This window comes from Lichenostomus cassidix, unplaced genomic scaffold, assembly GCF_008360975.1.
Source record: "Lichenostomus cassidix isolate B80296 unplaced genomic scaffold, HeHo_3.0 HiC_scaffold_665, whole genome shotgun sequence".
NCBI classification, from domain to species: domain Eukaryota; kingdom Metazoa; phylum Chordata; class Aves; order Passeriformes; family Meliphagidae; genus Lichenostomus; species Lichenostomus cassidix.
In genome coordinates this window covers 1,887-25,207 of record NW_028147620.1, presented here as the reverse complement: position 1 = coordinate 25,207, position 23,321 = coordinate 1,887, and the positions used below count along the sequence as shown (strand labels likewise).

The 23,321-nt window shown below is 67.9% G+C and overlaps 3 protein-coding genes across 3 annotated transcripts; 1 reads left to right on the top strand and 2 right to left on the bottom strand.

Moving 5' to 3' along the window:
• Positions 1–91: 91 nt before the first annotated feature.
• LOC146421802 (sterile alpha motif domain-containing protein 14-like) lies at positions 92–5,549 on the bottom strand. The gene is made up of 11 exons (XM_085047052.1): positions 4,961–5,549; positions 4,459–4,522; positions 3,370–3,521; positions 2,846–3,104; positions 2,604–2,691; positions 2,282–2,356; positions 2,040–2,196; positions 1,489–1,596; positions 1,245–1,400; positions 634–828; positions 92–520 (listed from the first exon to the last, which is right to left on the bottom strand). Exons 1-10 carry the CDS (start codon positions 5,492–5,494, stop codon positions 673–675), a joined length of 1,749 nt encoding a protein of 582 aa, XP_084903178.1. The 5' UTR covers positions 5,495–5,549; the 3' UTR covers positions 92–520; positions 634–672.
• Positions 5,550–5,972: 423 nt separating this feature from the next.
• Positions 5,973–17,630, bottom strand: LOC146421801 (neurabin-2-like). Its single transcript, XM_085047050.1, has 10 exons — positions 15,801–17,630; positions 12,619–12,751; positions 12,419–12,539; positions 12,227–12,331; positions 11,708–11,843; positions 11,473–11,625; positions 10,641–10,694; positions 9,466–9,695; positions 8,336–8,432; positions 5,973–7,309 (listed from the first exon to the last, which is right to left on the bottom strand). The coding sequence occupies exons 1-10, from the start codon at positions 17,088–17,090 to the stop codon at positions 7,256–7,258; spliced, it is 2,373 nt and encodes a 790-aa protein (XP_084903176.1). The 5' UTR covers positions 17,091–17,630; the 3' UTR covers positions 5,973–7,255.
• Positions 17,089–22,203, top strand: LOC146421800 (alpha-sarcoglycan-like). Its single transcript, XM_085047048.1, has 11 exons — positions 17,089–17,187; positions 17,421–17,588; positions 18,291–18,436; positions 18,938–19,122; positions 19,449–19,588; positions 19,969–20,041; positions 20,125–20,323; positions 20,865–21,027; positions 21,125–21,330; positions 21,487–21,513; positions 21,810–22,203. Exons 1-11 carry the CDS (start codon positions 17,089–17,091, stop codon positions 21,994–21,996), a joined length of 1,593 nt encoding a protein of 530 aa, XP_084903174.1. The 3' UTR covers positions 21,997–22,203.
• The last annotated feature ends 1,118 nt before the right edge of the window (positions 22,204–23,321 follow it).

The window sequence follows — 23,321 nt, the reverse complement described above, 5'->3', positions numbered from 1 at the left end:
GGTCCTGAGGGTTTGTTCCCACGGTGGCACCTGGGGACAAGTGTCCTGCTCAGTGCCCCCCACCCCCAGTGAGGTGACACTGTCACTCTGCTTTGCACTGGCCCTTGATGCCCTTTTATTTCCTGGGGTGGCCTCGGGGGGCCTGGTGGGGCTGGGGGGGGCGGTGTGGCTCCCCAACCCCGATTTGGGGTGCCCGTGTGGGAGGGGACGGGTCGGGTGGCACTGTCCCCTCCTGTGCCATGGGGAAGGTGCCTCGGACCCCCCAGCCTCGGGGGTGGTGACAGTGGGGTGACAGGACGGGGTCGGGGTGTCCAAGTGCCCTTTGCATCCGGAAAGGGGAAAAGGGGTGCCGGGGAGGGGATGGGGAGGGGACAGCCCGGGCTGGGGTGGGGACAGGGGCTGCTCCGGGCTGTCCCCGCTGTCCCTCGGCCGTGCCCTGTGTCCCCAGGGTGTCCCCAGGGTGTCCCGGGTGTCCCCAGGGTGTCCCCAGGGTATCCCGGGTGTCCCCAGGGTGTCCCGGGTGTCCCCAGGCTGTCCCCAGGGTATCCCAGGTGTCCCCAGGGTATCCCAGGTGTCCCCAGGGTATCCCAGGGTATCCCAGGTGTCCCCAGGCTGTCCCCAGGGTGTCCCCAGGGTGTCCCGGGGCTCTGTGGGTGTGACTTTCCCCCCCGTTCAGCTCCGCCGCTGCTCCTGGTCTTTCTTCTTCTGCTTCTCGCGCTGTTTCTCCGCTTTCTCCTGCGCCTTTCGCTCCCTCTGCGCCGCCAGGCTGAGCTCCTTCAGCCGCCGCTTCAGCACCGCCCTGTCCTGCGCGCTGCCCACGCCCAGCGCCTGCGGCACGGCGGGCTGGAGACCCCCGAGCCCCCCGCAGCCCCCCCGAGCCCCCCGGAGCCCCCTGCCCCGCCCGGCCCCGGGATCAGCCCCCCCAGCGCCCCAAATTCCCGTGCGGGAGCTCCGTGGGGTTCCCAGAACCACGCTGGGATTGTCCCTGGGATACCCGGAGCCTCCAGGTGGGACGAGGGGCTTTGGATACCCTTGGGACATCCCTTTGGGGTTCCCAGAACCCTCCCAGATCTTCCTGCCCCATGGAATACCCCATTGGGATACCAAGAACCCTCCCAGACCCTCCTGGAACATCCCTTTGGGGTTCCCAGAGCCCTCCCAGACCCTCCTGCCCCACTGAACACCCCACTGGGGTACCCAGAACCCCTCACTTTTGGGGTCTCTGCGCCCCCCCAGCCCCACACCTTGAGCTTGGCCCCATCGAGGTGCAGCAGCCGCGGTCCATCCACGCCCTGGGCAGAGAACTCATCCACGTACTGCTCCAGGCCGAGGCTCTGCAGCCACTGCCCCACCTGGCCGCACGTCCAGCCCGCCGCGGCGCCCGGCGGCTCCTCCAGCAGCTGTGCGGGGGTCAGTTAGGGTCAGTTAGGGTCAGTCGGGGTCAGCCGGGGGTCCCTGGCGCCCTCGTGTCCCCCGAATGCCCCTTACCTCGTCCGAGGACTGGGACAGGGTGTGGTAGGGGTAGGAGCACTTGGGGGGGCCGGGCAGGCGGGGGCTGGCGCTGGACGGCGGTGAGTCCTCGCTCAGCGTCGAGTCCTGGGGTGACAGGGCAGGGCTGGACCCCCAGAGCTGCCCTACAGCCCCCAGAGCCACCCTACAGCCCCCCAGCGTACCCCCGAGCCAGCCAGAGCCCCCCAGTGTACCCCAGAGCCGCCCTACAGCCCCCCAGTGCCACCCTACAGCCCCCAGAGCCCCTATACCACCCCATAGCCACCCAGCATCTCCCAGAGCCACCCCACAGCCCCCCAGCATGCCCCCAAGCCACCCCACAGCCCCCCAGCGTACCCCAGAGCCAGCCAGAGCCCCCCAGCATGCCCCAAGCCACCCCCAGCCCCACCCCACAGCCCCACCCCACAGCCCCCAGTGGGGCTGCCAGACCCCCCAGAGCTTCGATCCCCCTAAAGCCACCCTGACCCTAAGGGGCTTTGTCCCCTGTCCCCATAGCTGGTGCCACCCCCAGGCTGCGCTCGCGGGCTCACCTGGGAGGCAGATTTGGCAGGGCTGAGCCCCTCGTGCCGCGGGGATCCCGCAGGGGACAACGAGCTGGGGGACCCCGAGCCCCTGGCGCTGTCCGAGAACCACGAGAAGGGCAGGAAAGGGGACCCCGAGGGGCGGCTGGGCGCCTCCGCCACCTCCCTGGGGACACAGCCGCGTCAGGGGTGTGGCTGTGCCCCCAGAGTGTCCCCAGAGTGTCGCCAGGCAGCCCCGGGGTGTCCCTGACCTGCTGCCCATGGACAGGCGGTTGCTGCTCTTCTCCTTGCGGCTCTTGCCGGAGGACGCGCGGCGCAGGGTGACCCTGGGGACAGCGGGGTGGCACCGGGAGCCCCTCCATCCCCCCACCCATCCCTCCACCTTCCCCTCCATCTCTACACCATCTTTCCATCTTCCCGTTGCACTTCTCCATACCCTCATCCATCCCCCTCTGTCCCCCTCTGTCCCCCTCTGTCCCTCTGTCCCCCTCTGTCCCTCTGTCCCCCTCTGTCCCTCTGTCCCTCTCGCTGCCCTCCCCATCCCTCCTCGCCTTGCCCATCGCAGGATCTCACCCCAAATCCAAGAACTTCCTCCGCGTTTTCTTATCGAGCCCCACGGTGGGGCTGGCGGGCTCGGGGGGGCTCATGTCCCTGCTGTCATCTGCAGGGTGGGACAGGAGTGTCACCCACTGTCCCCGCGGGGTGCCAGCGGTGTCCCGGGGGTGTCCCGGGGTGTCCCAGGGTGTCCCAGGGGTGTCCCGGGGGTGTCCCAGGGGTGTCCCGGGGGTGTCCCGGGGGTGTCCCGGGGGTCTCACCTTCGCTGTGCTGCCGGGGCTGAGGGTCGCGGCGGGCGAAGGCGGGGGAGCTGTCGGAGCTGGGGCAGGATTGGGGCGCGGGGAGCCCCGAGAGCCCCTCGTGGGACGGGGTGTTGGTGAGGGGTCGGTAGCGGCTGACGGGGGGCGTGGGGGCAGGGGTGTCCCCAAGGCCTGGCCGTGTCACCCCCGGCTCGAAGGAGAAGCCGTCGGTGCGGGAGAAGGGCGAGGGGGCAGGAGGGCTGCTGTCGCCCTCGGTGCCCTGCGGGGACACGGGGACAGGGGTCAGACCCCTGCAGACCCCCGGGGTTGGCCCCAGACCCCAATCCCTGTCCCCAGCCATGGCATCCCAAACCCCATCCCCGGTGTCCCCAATCCCTGTCCCCAAACCACAGCACCCCCAACCCCATCCTTGCTGTCCCCACTGCCCCCCAGGCCTCTCCCTGGTGTCCCCGGTGTCCCCTGCCCCTGTGACACCCCCAGCCCTGGCACCCCGCAGTGCCACCTCCGCTGTCCCCCCGTCTCACCGCGGTCCCCTCGTCCCCCTCGGTGGAGCTGGCGCTGTCGCGCAGGCGGGAGCGCGACGGGCGCTGGCGGCGGCCGCGGGTCAGGAGGCGAGCGCGGGCTTTGTGCAAACTGCTGTCCAGCCGCGGCGTCTCTGGAACCACAGCGGTAAAATCTGGCCGTGAAAGAGACCCCGGGGCAGAGAGAGACAGACGGGCGGACAGACGGACAGCGGGACGGGCGGGAGAGGGCGGGGATGTGAGGATGGGCGGAGGGATGAGGGATGGACGGATGGATGGATGTATGGACGGACAGATGGATGGATGGATGGATGATGGATGGATGGAGGGACAGGTAGGGAGAAGGAAAACATGGAGGGATGGATGGGGACAGGGAAGAGGAGAAGGATGGAGAAATGGAGAGGTGAAGAGGAACAAGGAGACAGGAGGGAGAGATGGTTGGAAGGATGGATGGATGGATGGATGAGCAGGGAGAAGGGGACAGGGGAGCATTGCAGGGAGGTGGACAGTCAGGGAAGGCCAGCCCGGTGGAGAGGGGACAGAGGGACAGCAGGGACAGAGGGACAGCAGGGACAGGGACAGGTCAAGTGGAGAGTCCCAGGAAGACAGGAGGGGGACAGGGAGAGGGGAGCATTGGGGACAGGGATGGGGCACCCCGGTGGGGCGGGACAGGGGACAGGGGGACAGAGAGAAGTGTTCAAAGAGATGCCCCAGCATGGGGACACGAGAATGGGGTGCCCCTGAGGACAGAGTGTCCCTGTCACCCGGGAGGACACACTTTCCCCCAATATCCCCACCCTGCTCTGACCCCTGCACCCCACCCAGGGTGGCTCTGGGCCATGTCCCCCGCTGTGTCCCCCTGCACACCCCTGTGCTTGTGACCCCCTTTCTGGGTGCCCTGGGTGCGTCCCCATGTCCTTGTCACCCCCACGCCCCCCTGTGTGTCCCCATGTCCCTTTCCCCATGCATGTCCCGGTGTCCCCAAGCCCGGCTCAGGGTCCCCACCTCGACACAGGAGCACTCTGAGGGTGGCTGGGGACCCACAGGTGGCTCTGCACCCCAGGGGGGGCTCCGCGCCCCCCCAGAACTCACCAAAAACCTCATCTGTGTCCTGCAGCTTGGAGACCGACATGGTGGGACAGAGCTGGGGACAGAGCTGGGGACAGAGGCGACACTCAGGGACGGTGGCCCAGCCCCTCTACGCCTCCCGGGGATGGCCGGTAAGCAGAGCAGCCGGGAAGGGGTTAAACCCCCGCCGGGGCTCGGGGGGAGCAGCTCGGGGCGCTCGGTACCGGCGGGGGGCTGGAGCGGGATGGTGTGCCTGGGGCGGGGCTGGAGCGGGAATGCTGACCGGGGATGAGTCGGTACCGGGAGTATCGAACCGGGGGATGCGGCTGGCCCGGGGGAGGGGCTGCACCGGGGATGCTGGACCGGGGATGGGGCTGGACCGGGGATGGGGGTCTACCGGGGCCGTACCGGGGCCGTACCGGGGCCGTACCGGGGCTGGGTCTGTACCGTGGCCGGGGCCGTACCGGAGCCGTACCGGGGCCGCTGCCCAGGGGTGACGCCCTGCCCACCCCCTCCCCCGACTCACCCGCTCTCCTGGGGCATCCTGATCGCCCCGGTCGCCTCCCGCCGGGCCGGGCCGGGCCGGGGTCGGGGCCGGGCCGGCGGCGGGCCGGTGGGAGCGGAGGGCGCTGCCGAGCCGGGCCGGGCCGCCCCGCCGGGCCGGGGGCCGCGGGGGGGGCACAGGAACCCGGAAACGGCGGGGGCGGGGGGGCGGGGTCAGCCCCGCCCGGTGCTGAACGGACACGGCGGGGGCACGGCGGGGACACCGAGCGACGGCAAACCCCCGCCGGGTGCTGAACGGACAGCGCCGGGGGGCACCGAGGGTGGGGACACCGCCGGGCACCGAGGGACACGCGGCGGTGCTGAAGGGACAGCGCCCGGCGCGACACGGGCACGCCTGGCACCCCTCAGCGGTGCCACCCGCCCGGGCAGTGTCCCCATCCTCCCCAGTGTCCCCAGCAGCCCAGGGACTCCTCCCAGCGCCCTCCCAGTGCTGCCCATTTCCCCCAGTGCCCTCCAGTCCTTCCCAGTCCACCCAGTGCCCCCCAGTTCTCCTCATGACCCCAAATCACTCCCAGTCCTTCCCAGTCCCCCATCCTTCCCAATCCTCCCAGTGTCCCAATCCTCCCCAGTCCCCTCAATGTCCCCAATCCTCCTCAGTCCCGTCAATGTCCCCTCAGTGTCCCCATCCTCCCCAGCGCCCCAATCCTCCTCAGTCCCCTCAATGTCCCAATCTTCCTCAGTCCCTCAATGTCCCCATCCTCCTCAGTCCCCTCAGTGTCCCCAATCCCCCTCAGTCCCCTCAGTGTCCCCACCCTCCCCAGCGCCCCCAATCCTCCTCAGTCCCCTCGGTGTCCCCAATTCTCCTCATCCTCCCCAGCGCCCCCCAACCCTTCCTACTCCCTGCCGCGACCCCAAACGATCCTACTCCCTGCCGCGACCCTAAACGATTCCCAACCCTCCCTATTCCCCCCCACCCCCCCTCCCCAGCCCCCCCAGTGCCCCCCCAGTGCCCCCCCGGCAGCAGGAGGCTGGGGGGAGGCCGAGGCCGCGTTTATGGGGCGGGGGGGCCACGTTTATGGGGCGGGGGGTTTGGCGGGCGCTGCAGAGCGGCTCGTACATACATAGGTACATTATATATAGTATATACACCCACAGGTACACGTGTGAGATTAAATACCCCCGGCCCCCCCCGGGGCTCGCGCTCCCCGGACCCCCCCCTTAAATACCGCCCGCCCCCCTCCCCGAGTGGCTCCAATCCAGTCGGACCCCCCAGCCCCGCCCCCCCCGCCCCGCGCGACCCCCCCGCCTCCCCTTCCCAGTATAACCAGCGCTGGCTCCCAGTTGCCCCCACATCCAGTTACTGTCGGAGACTCGGGGGCGGGGGGGGGGCAAGATAGAAATGAAAAATAAAGGGGTTCCTCCCCCCCCGGGCCGAGAGGGTGAGACCCCCCGGGCCGGCTGGGGATGGCCGAGGTGGGGGGGGGGGTGTCCCAGCCCCAGAGAAATGCTGTGATTTGGGGGGAGTTTGGGGGTATTTACAGGTGAGGGGGTGGGAGCGTCGCCCCCACCCCGAAAGGGACCCCCGCGTGTCCCCCCCGCCCAGGGAAGGCGAAAGCCCCGGGTTCGGGGGGCACCGGGGTGTCCCACGGAGGGGTGCCGGGCAGCCCCCCATCCCGGGGGGGCAGTGGGGCTGCTGCCCCCCATCCCGCCGCGGGGTTGGCAAAGGCTCAGGGGTCCCCGTGCCCGGCGATGGTGGCACTGAGGAGTGGGGGGACACTCGCAGTCCCCCCGTGGCGATGTCCGGGGGGCACCTCGGTGTGGGCTGGGGGTGTCCGAGGGGGGCAAAGGCAGCCAGCCCCCCCCGGCCGTGCCGCGGTGAGTCCCGAGAGGAGCAGTTGGCTCTGGGGGGCTCCAGCGCCCCCCGCTCTGCCCCCAACACGGCTCATTTGGGGGGGGACATCGTCCCGTGTCCCCCCAGCTGTGTCCAACCGGCTGCCAGCTGTGTCCGGGGGCGGGGGGGTCACGCCGAGGGGAGGGGGAGGCCTGGGGGGGGCCGCGCCCCCCCCCGCGGGTCCATCACGTCACCACGAGACTCACACTGGACACAGACACGAACGCGGGGTGTCCCCCCCGGACCCCCCTCGGTGACACCCCCCCGCTGTCTGTGCCCCCTCGGGGGGACTGGGGGGCACCAGGAGGCCTGGGCGGGGGTCTCATCCCCTCCCCGCTGGGGAAGGGCTGGGGAAGGGGAGGGGGCAGGGCCGGGGGGGGGAAGAGGAGCCCCCCCAGCCCGGAACCGCTGCGGTTTGAGGGTGGTTTAGGTCGGGTTGGAATTTTTCAAAGTCTGCAGCTTGGCCTCCAGTTCGGAGATCTGAAAAACAGCAAAGGGGACAGGTCTCAGCGGGGGGGGCCGGGGGGGACACACCGGGGCGGGGACAGGGACACGGAGGTGGGGACGGGGAGATGGGGGGACAGCACTGGGGGACCGATGGGACACGGGGGACAGGACATGGGGGAGGCAGGGGTGGCACGGTGGGGACAGGAGGGACAGGGTGCACAGAGGGGTTGGGGACACAGGGACAGGCCACAGGGATGGGGGTGGGGGACAGGGGGGACACAGGGGTGACTGGGAGGCACACTGGGATGGGCGGGAGGCACACTGGGGACACTGGGATGGGCTGGGATGGGGAGGGGGCTGCAGGCAGGCGCTGGGTGAGTCTCTGTGGGGTGTCGGGGGACATTCTGGGGGTGACGGAGGTGGCTCTCTGGGGGGCTCTGCTGGCTGTCGGGACCTCCCCGCTGTGCCCTGGTGCCCCCCGGCCGGGCCTGGCTGGGATCCCTCGGGATCCGCTCTGCCCCGCACGGCCCTGACCCCACAGCCATCCGTTGGGGGATCCAGCATGACCAGCATGGGATCCGGATCCCAACAGGAGCACACCGGACCCCGCAGCGGCGCCGATCACCGGGATCACCGTGATCCCACACCATCCGCTGCCCCGGGAGATCTTTCTCGCTCCCTTCGGGGACTCAGACCCCAAAGCAGCTCCCCGGGCAGATCCGCTGCCATCCAGAGCGGGATCCGAGGGCTGGAGGAGGTTTGGGGCGCCCGAGCAGATCCGAGCAGATCCCCAGCAGATCCCCAGCAGATCCCCAGCAGATCCCCAGCAGATCCCAGCGATCCAGCGGCAGCAGCAGGGTCCGGTGGGAGCAGATCGCCCACGATCCGGCGTGGGATCCACGGCTCAGTCCGCAGGGAGCCAACTCCCCACGCGGCTCCGGGACCGCCCGGCGGGGTCCGGCGGCCGAGGACACGCCCGGGATCCATCGCTGGCGCGGCGGGAGCGGCGCGGGGCCGGGGGGCTCAGGGACATCCCGCGTCCCGGCGCCCCGTGCCCACCTTCTCCTGCAGCTTCTCCATCTCCTCCTTGTGCGCCAGCTCCGACTCCTCCAGCACTCGCCGCTGCGCCGTCTCCTTCTTCAGGAACTCGATCTCCCTGCGGGGATCCGCAGGTGGGTGGGTGGCACCGCGCCCAGGGGACATTCAGGGGACAATGGGGTTGGGGTGGGATCTCCCAGGGGATGGGATGTGCCCAGGGATGCCCAGGAAGGAGCTGGAACCCCACGGATCATGGAACTATGGAGTAATTTGGGTTGGAAGGGAGCTTAAAGCTCATCCATGGGCAGGGACAGCTCCCAGTGACCCAGGGTGCTCCTGGCCTGTCTGACCGGCCTGGATGGACCCATGCCAGGGGTGGGCACAGCCCAGGGAAGGTCACAGTCCAGGGATGGTCACAGTCCAGGGGATGGTCACAGTCCAGGGAAGGTCACAGCCCAGGGAAGGTCACAGCCCAGGGGATGGTCACAGTCCAGGGAAGGTCACAGTCCAGGGAAGGTCACAGTCCAGGGAAGGTCACAGCCCAGGACAAGGTCACAGCCCAGGGGATGGTCACAGTCCAGGGATGGTCACAGTCCAGGGAAGGTCACAGCCCAAGGGAAGGTCACAGCCCAGGACAAGGTCACAGCCCAGGGGATGGTCACAGTCCAGGGATGGTCACAGTCCAGGGAAGGTCACAGCCCAAGGGATGGTCACAGCCCAGGACAAGGTCACAGCCCAGGGGATGGTCACGGTCCAGGGAAGGTCACAGCCCAGGGAAAGGTCACAGCCCAAGGGAAACTCCCTGCCGATGGACAGAGGGTGCCCAGCAGGGATTTGGTGCCCAGCAGGGACTTGGTGCCCAGCCGGGATTTGGTGCCCAGCAGGGACTTGGTGCCCAGCCGGGATTTGGTGCCCAGCAGGGATTTGGTGCCCAGCAGGGATTTGGTGCCCAGCAGGGATTTGGTGCCCCAAGCATGACCCCACACCCAGGAAGCTCCACGCCTGGGCCCAGAGGGTGCTCAGGATGGCTTTGGCACCCCAGGGTGTGTCCCTGCCCGACGGCCGGTCAGCGCCCAGGGACAGGGGTGCCCGGGGGATGGCATGCCCTCGGGACAGGTCACTTCCCGAGGGGACACCGGGGCTGCCCTCACTTCTGCTGGTACTCCTTGATGAGCCGCTTGGCCTTGCTGTACTTCCTCTCCAGGGTCTGGTACTGCGCCTGGGTCTCCTTGAGGTGCTCGTCCACGGCCTGGCACAGGTTCTGCGCCTCCATCCAGTACCCTTCCAGCTTCTCCATGCGCTCCTTGTTCTCCTCCACGCTCTGCTCCAGCTGGGCCTTCTCGGCCCGCCAGCGCGCCTTCTCCTGCTCCAGGCACTGCAGCTGGGGACAGCGGTGTCACCAGGGTGTGGCACGGCCCGGGGTGGGATACGGGGAGTGGGGTGTGGGGTGTGGGGTATGGGATATGGCACAGCCAGGGAATGGGATGGGATATGGGATATGGGATATGGGGTGTGGGATGTGGGATACGGGGAGTGGGGTGTGGGGTGTGGGATATGGGATATGGGATATGAGATATGGGACATGGGATGTGGGATGTGGCACAGCCAGGGAACAGGGATGGGATATGGGATGTGGGACATGGGATATGGGATGTGGGATATGGGATGTGGGATATGGGATGTGGGATATGGATATGGGATATGGATATGGGATATGGGATATGGGATATGGGACATGGGATATGGGATATGGGATGTGGATATGGGACATGGGATGTGGGATGTGGCACAGCCAGGGAACAGGGATGGGATATGGGATGTGGGACATGGGATATGGGATGTGGGATATGGGATATGGGATATGGGATATGGGATATGGGATGTGGGATGTGGGATGTGGGATGTGGGATGTGGGATATGGGATATGGATATGGGATATGGGATATGGGATTTGGATATGGTACAGCCATGGAACAGGGATGGGGTGTGGGATATGGGATATGGAAAATGTGATATGGGATATGGGATATGGGATTTGGATATGGCACAACCAGGGAACAGGGATGGGATGTGGGATATGGGATATGGGATATGGGATATGGGATATGGGATATGGGATTTGGATGTGGTACAGCCAGGGAACAGGGATGTGGCATATGGCACAGCCAGGGAATGGGGGTGGGACACAGCAAGGCACAGCATGGCACGACATGGCACAGCCAGGTGACAGGTGTAACATGCCAGGGCAGATGGAGAAGGACATGCAGGGTGCCAGGGCAGCTGCCAGGGTGTCCCCCCACCCCAGACAGCCAGGACCCCTCCTCACCTTCCTCTTGAGCTGCTGGATCTCAGCCTCGGTCACGGCGTGTTTGATCTGGAGCTGTGGGAGAGCCAGGTGGGCACAGGGTGGGCACAGGGGGCACAGGGTGGGCACAGGGGGCACAGGGGCACGGGGTGGGCACAGGGTGGGCTGGGGTGGGCCGGGGTGGGCACAGGGTGGGCACGGGGTGGGTGCAGGGTGGGCGGGTGGGCGGGTGGGCACGGGGTGGGCACAGGGTGGGCACGGGGTGGGTGCAGGGTGGGCGGGGTGGGCACAGGGTGGGCACGGGGTGGGTGCAGGGTGGGCACAGGGTGGGCAGGGGGCACAGGAGGCACAGGATGGGCTGGGGTGGGCACGGGGTGGGTGCAGGGGCACAGGGTGGGCACAAGGTGGGCTGGGGTGGGCACAAGGTGGGCACAGGGTGGGCACGGGGTGGGCACGGGGTGGGCACAGGGGGCTGGGTGGGCAGGGTGGGCCAGGGTGGGCACAGGATGGGCGCAGGGTGGGCACAAGGTGGGCACAGGGTGGGTGCAGGGCGGGCACAGGGTGGGTGCAGGGGGCACAGGGTGGGCACAGGGTGGGCACAAGGTGGGCACAGGGTGGGCACAAGGTGGGCACAAAGTGGTCACAGGATGGGCACAGGGTGGGCACAAGGTGGGCACGGGGTGGGCAGAGAGTGGGCACAGGGTGGGCACAGGGTGGGCACAGGGTGGGCACAGGGGGCACAGGGTGGGCACAGGGTGGGCACAGGGAGGGCACGGGGTGGGCACAAGGTGGGCACAAGGTGGGCACAGCCCCCCAGCCGGGCACCCCCTGCCCTTCCCCAGCCCCTCCTCACCTCCTTGAACTTGTGCACCAGCTTCTCGGGGTCCATCTCCACGGGGGACAGCGTGTCCTCGTTCTCGGCCAGCTCGAACACCTCGATGGCCATCTCCCCGCTGGGGAACATGGGGCTCATCTCCTCCTCCTCGTCCGTGGCGTACTCCCCGGTCTGCAGCGGGCACGGGGCGGGGTTGGCACCTCACCTGCCACCCCCAGCCCCTGTCCCCTCCCGGGCGGCGCTGTCCCCTCACCTCCTCGTCGTCCTCGGCGTACTGGGAGTAGCGCTGCTCCATCATCTCCCTCTGCCAGCGCTCCTGCTCCAGCGTCTGCTGGATCAGCTGCGCCACCTCGCTCTGCTCGCCCGGCTTCTCCCGCCCGATCAGGAACCTGGGGGGCACCACGGGTCAGGGGGGACAGGGGACAGCCGGGGGGACAGGGGACAGCCGGGGGGACAGGGGACAGCCGGGGGCACAGCCAGGGGACACCCGGGGTGCACAGCTAGGGGACAGGGGACATCAGGGGGCACAGCCAGGGGACAGGGGACACCTGGAGGCACAGCCAGGGGACATCCCTGCAGTTCTCCTCAGAGCTGGGGGCTCCAGGAGTGTTGTTGGAGTTGGGGATGAGTTGGGGACACTTTGGGGACACTAGGGTGGCACCCCGCTTGGGGACAGGGGGGAGATGGTGGCTCTGGGAACCCCAGGGGATTCAGCACGGACTGGGGGGTCTCAGGGCTCCCCAAACCCCCCCAAACCCCCCAAAATTCCTACCGGACACGGCCCTTGGTGTTCCTGAGCACGGAGGCGGCGAAGCTCTGTGTCACTCCCACCAGGCTGGTGCCATCCACCTCCACGATCAGGTCGTTCACCTGGATCCTGGGGACAGCGGGGACAATGGGGACTGTCACCACCCCTGGCCAGCTCCAGGGCACAGCCCCCAGCCCTGCCGACCCCCAGCCGTACCTGCCGTCCCGGTGGGCTGCCCCTCCTTCCGTCACGGTCTTGACGAAGATTCCCAGCTTCTCCAGCCCCATGTCGGCCCCGGCGCCCATCCCGATGATGCTGATCCCGAGCCCCTCGGAGTCTGAGGGGACACAGCCACGTCCTGGCGGGTGGCACCTCAACAGGGGTCCCGGGGGGGCGGTTTGGGGGGGACAACCCACCTTTCTCCAGCTCCACAGGGAAGAGGTCGAGCCTCTCCACCCGTTTCTCCAGCTCGTACTCGGCCGAGGCTGCCATGGGATCCACGTCCTCATTCCGGCGGTCGTAATCCTCGTTGGAGTAAGTGCTGAACACCTGGGGGATGAGGGAGCAGCTCAGCTGGGGGGGAACCCCACAGAAACCCCATAGGAACCTCACAGGAACCTCACAGGAACCCCACAGAAACCCCATAAGAACCCCATAGGAACCCCATAGAAACCCCACAGGAGCCCCATAGGAACCCCATAGAAACCCCACAGGAACCTCACAGGAACCTCACAGAAACCCCATAGGAACCCCACAGGAACACCGTAGAAACCCTGCAGGAACCCCACAGGAACACCATAGGAACTCCATAGAAACCCCACAGGAACCTCATAGAAACCCCATAGGAGCTCCATAGGAACACCATAGGAACTCCATAGGAACCCCACAGAAACCTCACAGGAACCCCATAGGAACCCCATAGAAACCCCATAGGAGCCCCACAGGAACCCTATAGGAACCCCATAGAAACCCCATAGGAGCCCCACAGGAACCCCATAGAAACCCCACAGGAACACCATAGAAACCCCATAGGAACCCCACAGGAACCCCACAGGAACACCACAGGAACACCATAGAAACCCCATAGGAACCCTGCAGGAACCCCACAGGAACCCCTCAGCAATGCTGGGGTGGGACTGAGCCCACAGGACCCCAGGGAATCCCAAATCGTGCCATGGAGAGAGCAGGAGTTGGGGGAAGGACAAAGGGTTTGAGGGGAATGGTGCCTTGATCCCATGGGAGGATGGATGGATGGATGGATGGATGGATGGATGGATGGAGGGATGGATGGAGGGATGGATGGATGGATGGATGGATGGATGGAGGGATGGATGGATGGAGGGATGGATGGAGGGATGGATGGAGGGATGGATGGAGGGATGGAGGGATGGATGGAGGGATGGATGGATGGAGGGATGGATGGAGGGATGGATGGAGGGATGGATGGAGGGATGGAGGGATGGATGGAGGGATGGATGGATGGAGGGATGGATGGAGGGATGGATGGAGGGATGGATGGAGGGATGGAGGGATGGATGGAGGGATGGATGGATGGAGGGATGGATGGAGGGATGGATGGAGGGATGGATGGAGGGATGGATGGAGGGATGGATGAAGGTGTAACTGAAGGGGTAGGTGGATGGAATGATGGATGGAGGGATGGATGGAGGACTGAGAGGAAGGAGGGAATAGAAGGATCACCTCAAATCCCATCTGGGGGTGCTGACCCCCACCAAGAGGCACCCCTAGACCCTCCCTGGCCAAGGCAGGCTGTGCCACCAGGCTGCTGTCCCCAGGCTGGAGCCATGTCCCTGCTGCCTGGGGGCCGCGGGAGGGGCTGGCTGGGCCTGGCAGATGTCCCTGGAGGGGCCCCAGCCCCTCGGTGCCGCCGGAGCGAGTGGATTAGGGATGACACAGGGGGATAAAGCCTGGCCACAGAGGGTATTAGGGATGAGTGTCAGGGGACAAAGAGCAGGGACACCCACGGACGGGCAGGACCCACCCGTGTGGCACCAGGGTGACAGGGAGGAGCAGGGCACGTGGAGTCCTTGGGGGGCTGCGGGGTCCCCACTCATCCTGCCGTGCTCTCCACCCTCTCCCCGGGGGATTTGGGATGTGTGGGGTGCCTGCAGAGGGTCCGGGGGGGAACAGTGGGTCCAGGGGAAGGGGCTGCTGTGTGCCCCAGTGCTGGGCTGGGCGGGGGTCCCCAGCGTCCCCCAACCCCCAGCAGGTCTGGGGGGCTCAGCATCACCCGGGCAGGGGTCTGGGGGGCTCGGTGTCCTCCTCACCTCCCCGCTGAGGGGCTTTGGGGTGAGCAGAGCACCCCAAAACCCTTCCACGGCACCTTTGCCAGGGCCGGGCTGGCTGATCCCACAGGCCCAAAGCCCCCGCGGTGCACAGCCCCCCAGCACACGGCCACCACTGTCCCCTGGCCGGGCCTGTCCCCTGTCCCAGGTGGGGCCACCCACCCGCTCTGACTCAGAGCCAGAATATAGGCCGGGCTCTAAAAATAACCCGGCTCGGCACAAAGCAGCCGCTGCTCCCGCGGCCGGGGGGATCCGGGAGGGAGGGGACACCCCAAAATAGCTGCGCGGCCCCTTTATCCCCCCCACCCCGCGCGGACCCCCCGAACCCCGCAGGATCCCTGCCGGGAGCTGGGGGTGCTGCCGCCCACCCGGCCACGCTGCCGAGGCACTTCCCCTTCCTCCCCATCCTCCCCTTCCTCCCTTCCTCCCCTTCCTCCGCTGCCTCCACTTCCCGAAACCCTGCTGGGCACCGCGGGGGCACATCGCCCCCGCCTTGTCCCCAGGGACCCCCGGGCTGGGAGGAGCCCTGGCCCCGAGGATGCCCAGGGCGAGGGTGGCCCAGCCCTGGTCGCCAGCAGCTCACACCGGGCTATTCGGACATCCCCACCCTGAATAAGAAGCGGTTTTGGCCCGGCCTGGCGTGATGGAGGGTTGGCACTGGGTGCTGTGCCTGGCCCACCCCAGCGGGTCTCAGTGCCACTGTCCCCATCACAGCAGCCCTGGGGACCCTCATTCACGGGGTGCCCCCCACGCCCAGGCATGGCTCTTCACCAAGCAGCTCATCAGCCAGGCCCAGGCCTTGCTGCCCCCAGCACGGGGACAGGGACAGGCAGGGAGCTCTGTCCCACGGGGGGCACAGGGCATGGGGACACAGCCCCCAGCCCACCTTCCGTCCCCACCAAAGGGGTCACTCTGTGGGGGTCACACACCCCGGGCTGGGCTGCCCATCACCCTGGGGTGCCCCTCAGCCTGGTACCCCTCAGCCTGGGTTCTCCTCATCCTGGGTTCTCCTCACCCCGAATTCTCCTCACCCCAAATTCTCCTCACCCCGGGTTCTCCTCACCCCAAATTCTCCTCACCCCGGGTTCTCCTCACCCCGGGTTCTCCTCACCCCGGGTTCTCCTCACCTTGGGTTCTCTTCACCCCGAATTCTCCTCACCCCGGGTTTTCCTCATCCTGGGGTTTTCCTCATCCTGGGGTTCTCCTCATCCTGGGGTTCTCCTCGCCCCAGATCCCCTCTCCCTGGCTGCCCTCCCTCCCTCCCTCCCAGCCCCATCCCCAGGCAGGCTCACCTGGATGGGCGCCGTGCTGAACTGGATCTTGCGGTTGGGGACAGGCTCCTCTTCCTCGGACAGCCCCGGGATCTCCACGCAGCCCGACTCGGGCTCGTAGAGGCCTTCGGCCTCATCCTCCTCCTCCAGCCCGCTGCCCCCCGAGTCCTCCCCGAGCCCGCTGTAGGCACTTATGTCCACCAGGTCCGCCTCGGAGAAGTCCTCCTTCTTGGCCTCGTCGGAGCCATCGCCCTCCTCCGCCCGCTCGCCCTTGACGCCCTCCTCGCCCGCGGCCACCCCCGAGCCCCCATCCAGCCGGGGGGCTGCGGCCGCCGGACCCTCGTCCCCTTTGGCCGGTTGGGGCGCGGGCACCGCTTCACCCGCCGCCGCCGCCTCCTCTTCCTCCTCCTCCTCGCCCTCGCCGCTCTCCTCCACCTCCACGGGCTTGATCTTGCACACCTCCTGCACCCTCGGCGCGGCCGCCGCCGCCTCCTTCTCCGCCGGCCGCCCGCTCTTCCCCACCGCCTTCTCCTCGTCCGGCGGCCTGGCACGGGCCGGAGCGGCTTGACCATCGCCCTGGCGAGCGGCATCCGCCCCGGGCGCGAAGACCCGCGGCCGCTTGGCCACCACCTTGGCGTTGAGCGGCGCGGCCGCCCTGCCCTGCGCCTTGTGCAGGTTGTTCCGCAGGTCGGCCTTCTCGAAGACGGCGCTCAGCTGGCTCACGGTGGGCGACACGGCGTCGGCGTCCAGCTTGTCCAGGGACTCGGTGCTGCCGTTGAACCTCACCACCACGTCCAGCTTGCGGTCCTGGAAGCCGGCGCGCTCCTTGCGCAGCAGCAGCTTGGTGGTGGTGGCCTTTTCCTGCGGGCTCCTCTCGAAGATCTTGCGGGTCTCCTGCAGCTTGGAGAAGGGTTTGTCGGGCTTGGAGTCGAAGCGGCTGACGCGCTCCGAGACGCTGGTGCCCAGCTTGAGGAGGCTGCCCTGGTCCACGCTGTCGCCGAGGCTGCCGGCGCGGGGCAGCGACAGGCGCACCGGCTTCTCCTTGGCCTTGGCCAGGTCGCAGGCGCCCTCGGGGCCGGGCGCCGTCCCCATCTGCAGGAACATGTTCTTGATCCGATGCACGTTGGAGCCATACTTCTTCCCGCGGCTCTTCTTGCCGTCCTCGCCGTCGGCCTCCTTTGTGGGCGCCAGGGCCTGGATGGTGGCCTCGTAGGCGTTCCGGTGCGGGGACGCGCTGCGCAGCCCCCCGGCGCCCGCCGCGCCCCCGGCCGAGGGGGACCCCCCGGCCCCGCCGGCCTCGGTCCTCAGCATGGTCCCGGCGCCCGCATCGCTCGCCGCCACCGCCGCCGCTGCCCCCGAGCCCCGCGCCCGCTACGGCGCCATGGGCGGGGGGCTGTGCCGGGGGGCTGTGCCGGGGGGCAGCGCTGCCCCGGCCCGGTCAGGCCATGGCCATCCCGCAGGCCCCTCCGCCGCGGCGCTTCTTCCTTCCTGCCTGCCTTCCTTCCTCCCTCCTCCTCCTCCTCCTCCTCTTCCCCTTTCTGCGCGCCGGTGATGGAGCCGCCGCCGCCGCCGCGCTCTGCCCGCCCCGCTGCCCGCAGAGCCCTCTGGGTCTGAGCAGCGCTCGCTCTTCCTCTTCCTCAGCCGCGCTTCGGCCTCAGCGCCGCCGCCGCCGCCGCAGCCCGGCCATGGGGACCCCCGCGTCCCCTGCGGTCCCCTCCCCACGCCCGCTCCGGGGTCCCCTCCCTGCGGCGGCCCCCCCCGGCAGCCGCGCTGTGCAGTGTGGGGCCCCCCCCGCCCGCTCGGCCGCTGGTGCCACCCCCCGCCTCTGTCCCCGCGTGTCCCCCGCCTCTGTCCCCGCGTGTCCCCCCCAGCTGTGTCCCCACGTCCCCCTGCGGCTCCGTGCCCGTGTCCCCCTCCTCAGATCTGTCCCCCTGTGTTCCCCCAGCTCTGTCGCCGTGTGTCCCCGAGCTCTGTCCCCGTGTCCCCCCCCCACCCGGCTCTGTCCCCATCTTTCCCCCAGCTCTGTCCCCGTGTCCCCTCAGGCTCGTCCCTGCGCCCCCGGTTTTGTACCCAACCCCCGGATCTGTCCCCATCATCTCCCCATCCTGTCCCCACGTCATTCCCCACCCTTCCCTCGTGTCCCCCAGGTTTGTCCCCATGTCCCCTCGTGCTGTCCCCATGTCCCCCCAAGCTGGCACCCACATCCCCCATGTCATCCAGGTGTCCCTGTGTCCCCCCAGGTTGTCCCCGCGTCCCCCCATCCTGTCCCTGTGCCCCTTCCGGGTCTGTCCCTGTCCCCCCGCTCCTGTCGCCGTGTCCTCCCCCGGCTGTGCACACGCGTGTTCCCGTCCCGGTGGTGGCCATGCCGGGGGGGCCTCAGCTGTCCCCAAGTGTCCCCAGGTGTCACCCCGCTACCCCTGAGGGGGGACACTGGGACAAGCCCACCCTGGGGACACCTCGGGACCACTCCGGGTGACACGGCAGCCCTGGAGCTGCGCGCCGCGGTGACAGGAGGTGGCGGTGGAGGGAGGGTGTCCCCAACGGGACTGTCCCCCCCAGGGCCCCCCCGGCCGCTGTCCCCGTCAGTCAGCGCTGGCCCCATTCCCGGCGCTCGGACATGGAGGGCCCCGAGCTGCTGCGGCTCTGCGTGCTGGCAGGCGAGTGACAGCCCTGTCACCTCCAGAGGGGACACGGCCGGGCCGGGGGGACACCCAGCAGGGTGGGGAGGGTCGGGGGGACCCCAGGGTGGGGTGGCACAGGGGGGGCAAGGGGAGAGGACGGGGGGGACAGGGCTGGGACGTGACAGAGCTAAAAAAAGCCACCCTGTCCCCAGTGCCAGCGGGGTTTGGGACAGCGTGGGGGACAGTGAGTGGGACTTTTGTGACAGCCAGAGAGAGGGAAGGTGCTGAGCCCACCCTGGCCTTGTCCCCATCCTGCTTCTGTCCCCAGGCCTGGCCTCATCTCATCCCTGTCCCTGTCCCTGTCCCTGTCCCTGTCCCTGTCCCTGTCCCCTCCTAAACATGTCCCCCTGCTCTGCTTGGGGACACCTGGCACTGCAGGGACACCTTCCTGCCCCTCCGGGTGTCCCAGGGCTCTGTGGCTCGTCCCGAGCTCTCTGGGCACTGGGGAAACTGAGGCAGGGAGGGCTGTGGTCCCAGCCAGGCTCCAGCCCCGTGTGTGGCCACAGCAGTGACCCTGGGCGGGTCCTGGGCCACCACCCCTGACCACCACGTCCTCCCCGACCTTCGTGTCGCCGCCGAGACTGGAGCCATCTTCGTCCACGAGCTGGAGAGGGAGCTGTTCCTGGAGGCTTTTCCCGGGAGTGAGGATGAGGATGATGATGGTGAGGGCCAGGATGGGGGGCTGGGGGTGTTGTGGGGTCACTGGCCAATTGTCCCCACCAGGGTCACCCCAGTTGGGCTGTCCGTCTGTCTGTCCGTCCATCCCTCCCTGCAGTCACCTGTCCCTCCACCCGTTTGGGGTTCCCCCGCAGTGCCCCACTGCCCTGGGGGTCCCACCATTGGGGTGACCCCTCCATTTGGGGTCACAGCCCAAAAACCAGAGCAGCACCCCAGGGATGATCCCTATTTCCTTGTGGCGACCAGCCGGATGGTGCCAAATCAGGGACAGCCCGGTGGTGTGTGTCCCCAACCCGCCGTGTCCCCGCAGCCCCCGTGACCTTCCGTGCCCACCTGTGGGACCACCCGGACCTGCCGCGGTGGCTTCGCTTCATCCAGAGGGACCCCAGAGAGCCTGCCTTCCTGTATGGCTGCCCCATGGCCCCCGAGCTGGGCACCCACAGCGTCCAGGTATGACCAAGGGGCTGGTCACCCCCAGTGTCCAGGTATGACCTCTGGGCTGGTCACCCCCAAACTGGGTACCCACAGCGTCCAGTTATGGCCCTATGACCCCAGGGCTGGTCACCCCAAACTGGGCACCCCCAGTGTCCAGGTATGACCTCCGGGCTGGTCACCCCTCGAGCTGGGCACCCATAGTGTCCAGTTATGGCCCTATGACCCCTGGGCTGGTCACCCCAAACTGGGCACCCATAGTGTCCAGGTATGACCTCTGGGCTGGTCACCCCCAAACTGGGCACCCCCAGTGTCCAGGTACAGCCCCCCTGCAGCTCTTGGGGTGTCCCGGAGCAGGGCTGGCTGTCCCAGCTGTCCCCCTGTCCCTGTCCCCACAGGTGCTGGCCTACAACCGTCACACCTTCACCACCGTGTCCCAGCGCCTCCTCATCAGCGTCAGCCCTGCCCCAGGTGAGCCCTGAGCACCCCAAAGCGCCCAGGGTCACCCCGGGATGGCCGGGCCATGTCCCCACGGGTGCCACCTGTCCCCGCAGGCGGTGACGCCCCGTTCCAGGCCGAGTTCCTGGTGGGGAACAGGAACGTGGAGGAGCTGCTGCCCGAGGCGGCGCGGGAGATGTTCCTGCAGGGCGCGGCCGGGGTCTGGGAGCGCGGGGACCTCCATGTCATCAACGTCACCTCCGCCCTGGACCGCGGCGGCCGCGTGCCGCTGCCCATCGAGGGGCGCCGGGAGGGGTAGGGGCAGAGCTGGGGGGTCCTGGGCACACCTCGGCCTCGCTGCGGGGTTTTGGGGTCACCTCTGGGCTGTGCCCTACAGTGTGAGGGGTGGAGGTGACAGTGGGTTTGGGTGAAGCCTGGTGACCCCGGCGGGTTTGGGGTCACCTCTTGCTGATGTCCCACAACGCAAGGGCTGCAGGTGACAATGGGTTCCTGCAGGACCTGCTGACCCCGGTGGGTTTGGGGTCACTTCTGGCTGGTGTCCCACAGCATGAAGGGTGGAGGTGACAGTGGGTTTTGGGGTCACCTCTGGCTGATGTCCCACAGCATGAAGGGTGGAGGTGAGGGTTCCTGTGAGGGCTGCTGACCCCAGTGGGTTTTGGGGTCACCTCCAGTTGGTGCCCCACAGTGTGCAGGTTGAAGGTGAGGGTTCCTGCAGGCCCTGCTGACCCCGGTGGGTTTGGGGTCACCTCCAGCCGGTGTCCCACAACACGAAGGCCGTAGGTGACAATGAGTTCCTGCAGGCCCTGCTGACCCCGCTGGGTCTGGGGTCCCGCAGGGTCTATGTCCAGGTTGGCTCCCACAGCCCCTTCTCGCCGTGCCTGCTGTCAGCCGTGTCCCCTCAGAGCCGCTCCCGCTGCCACCGCGGCCAGCGTCCCCTGGCCTCCTGCTACGACACCTTCGCCCCCCACTTCTCCATCCGCTGGTGCAACCTCAGCCTGGTGAGACCCCCGTGTCCCCCCGTGTCCCCCCGTGTCCCCCCGTGTCCCCCCTGTCCCCCAAACCCCCCCAGCCCCTCCTGACCCCTGTCCCGTTCAGCTGCAGGTCTGGCCCAGCCCCACACCCCCCGGGCCGGTCTGGGGGTCCGGCGTGCTGGAGGATGGGGGTGATTTCGAGCCCCCCAGCGAGGCTGTCCCCCAGGAGCTGCTGCCAGGCTTCCTGGTGACACTGCTGGTGCCGCTGGCGGTGGCCGCGCTGCTCTGCCTGCTCCTGGGCCACCTCATGTGCTGCCGCAGGGAGGGAGTGTGAGTCGGGGGTCTGCCCACCCTGCAGGGCATGAGAACCGCGGGCTGGGGGTCCTGCCCTGGTCCTTGTGACCCTGGGGACACCCCGGGGGTGGCAAGAGCCCTTCTAGCTGTAATTATTGATTTTTTTTTTCCCCTTTTTCCTCTGTTCTGTAGGGAAAAACGGGACTTGCAGACATCTGAGTAAGTCCTGGTTGAGCTTTGGGGGGCTGCTTTGGGGGGGTGTTTTGGGAGGCTGTTTTGGGGGCCTAATTTCGGGGTGCAGACCCCAAATTCGGGGTGCAGACCCTAATTTCGGGGCGCAGACCCTAATTTCGGGGTGCAGACCCTAATTTTGGGTGCAAACCTCACTGACGGGACGCAGCCCCCACTTTTCTCGTGCAACCCCAAACGTCGGCTGTGCCGACCCCAGCAAAGGGAGGCGAACCCCGCTGCGGGGGCGCTGACCGACCCCCGCGGTGTCCCCGTTGTCCCCGCAGCATCCAGCTGGTCCATCACAGCTCCATCCTGGGCGACACGCGGGAGCTGCGCTCCATGGCCGGCAGCAGGGACGTGCCGCGGCCACTGTCCACCCTGCCCATGTTCAATGTCCGCACCGGGCAGCGCATCAACCCCATGCCCGGCAGCCCCCGAGACGGAGCCCGCGCCCCCCTGCTCCCCCCGTGAGGGGACACCGGGGACACCCCCGGCGGCGGGAATGGGGTGTCCGGGTGGCTTTAGTGGGGACAAAACCCGGGCAGCGGGAGGAGGATTTGGGGTTTCCCCGCCTCGGGGTGCATTTTGGTGCATAAATGGAGTCTTTAGTGATGAAATTAAGCTTTTCTGCTTTATTTTCGGGGTGGGATTTGGGGTCCCCAGCCATGACCTCCCATCTGAGTGACCCCCCAGCCCTGTGGGGCGGCAAGGGGAGCGGGATGGGGACAGGGATTGGGACAAAGAGGGGACAGCACGCTCCCAGAGCCCCGCGGTGGCCCCGCAGCTCACCTGGCTGTCCGTGTCCGGCAGGATGTCACCCGAGCGCTCCGTGCGCTCCGCACAGCCCCGGCCATCCCCCCCTCCCCGCGCCCCCCGACCCTCCCGCCCCGCCAGGGGTCCCGCAGCCCAGCCCCGCGAAGAAAGAGGCTCTTTGAGAGCCCCGCCGGGCGGGTGGGGGATAGGAAAACAGGGGAAACAAGGGGAGCATTGACGGGGCGGACAGGGGAGGCTGTGCGGCTGGGAGCGGCGCCGGGGCTGGGGGCACGGGGTGGGGACAGCGAGGGGACAACGAGGGGCACAGGGTGGGTACAGCCAGGGGCACACGGTGGGGACAGCGAGGGGACAGCGAGGGGCACAGTGTGGGGACAGTGAGGGACAAAGTGTGGGTATGGCGAGGGACACTGTGGGTACAGTGAGGGGAACAGGGTGGGGACCGCGAGGGACACAGGGTGAGGACAGTGAGGGACACAGGGTGAGGACAGTGAGGGACACAGGGTGGGGACAGTGAGGGACACTGTGGGGACAGTGAGGGACACTGTGGGGACAGCGAGGGACACAGATTGGGTACAGCAAGGGACACAGTGTGGGTAGAGCGAGGGGCACTGAGGACAGTGAGGGACACAGTGTGGGGACAATGAGGGACACAGTGTGGGGACAATGAGGGACACTGTGGGTACAGCGAGGGGCTCAGGGTTGGTACAGTGAGGGACACTGTGGGTACAGAAAGGGGCACAGGGTGGGGACAGCGAGGGACACAGTGTGGGTACAGTGAGGGACACAGTGTGGGGACAATGAGGGACACTGTGGGTACAGCGGGGGACACCCCCAGCCCCGAGCAGCCCCCCAGCCCTGCCCCGCGATTTTGGGGTGTTTCTCTGCGCCCACCCCACCCTGCCCAACTGTCCCTTTTGGGGTCACCCCGAGCTGAGCCCCGCAGTGTCCCCAGCCTGGCACGGCTGCCCTCGCTGCCCCCCGGTTTGGGGAGGGGGCGCAGAGCCCCCCAGATCCCTTCCACT

What these genes read in the sequence shown, in the direction of transcription:
- LOC146421801 (XM_085047050.1), bottom strand. Translation starts at nt 17,090, where the DNA reads ATGCTGAGGACCGAGGCCGGCGGGGCCGGGGGGTCCCCCTCGGCCGGG. An exon ending in GCAGCCCACCGGGACGGCAG is followed by an intron (nt 12,332 to 12,418) that starts GTACGGCTGGGG and finishes CGCTGTCCCCAG; the next exon opens with GATCCAGGTGAACGACCTGA. An exon ending in ACGCCGAGGACGACGAGGAG is followed by an intron (nt 11,626 to 11,707) that starts GTGAGGGGACAG and finishes TGCCCGCTGCAG; the next exon opens with ACCGGGGAGTACGCCACGGA.
- LOC146421800 (XM_085047048.1), top strand. Translation starts at nt 17,089, where the DNA reads ATGGTCCCGGCGCCCGCATCGCTCGCCGCCACCGCCGCCGCTGCCCCC. An exon ending in CCCCGCCCGCTCGGCCGCTG is followed by an intron (nt 17,589 to 18,290) that starts GTGCCACCCCCC and finishes CCGCGGTGACAG; the next exon opens with GAGGTGGCGGTGGAGGGAGG. An exon ending in GCGGCTCTGCGTGCTGGCAG is followed by an intron (nt 18,437 to 18,937) that starts GCGAGTGACAGC and finishes CTGTGGTCCCAG; the next exon opens with CCAGGCTCCAGCCCCGTGTG.
- LOC146421802 (XM_085047052.1), bottom strand. Translation starts at nt 5,494, where the DNA reads ATGAGGAGAACTGGGGGGCACTGGGTGGACTGGGAAGGACTGGAGGGC. An exon ending in TGTCCCAGTCCTCGGACGAG is followed by an intron (nt 1,401 to 1,488) that starts GTAAGGGGCATT and finishes ACCCCCGCACAG; the next exon opens with CTGCTGGAGGAGCCGCCGGG. An exon ending in TCGATGGGGCCAAGCTCAAG is followed by an intron (nt 829 to 1,244) that starts GTGTGGGGCTGG and finishes GCCGTGCCGCAG; the next exon opens with GCGCTGGGCGTGGGCAGCGC.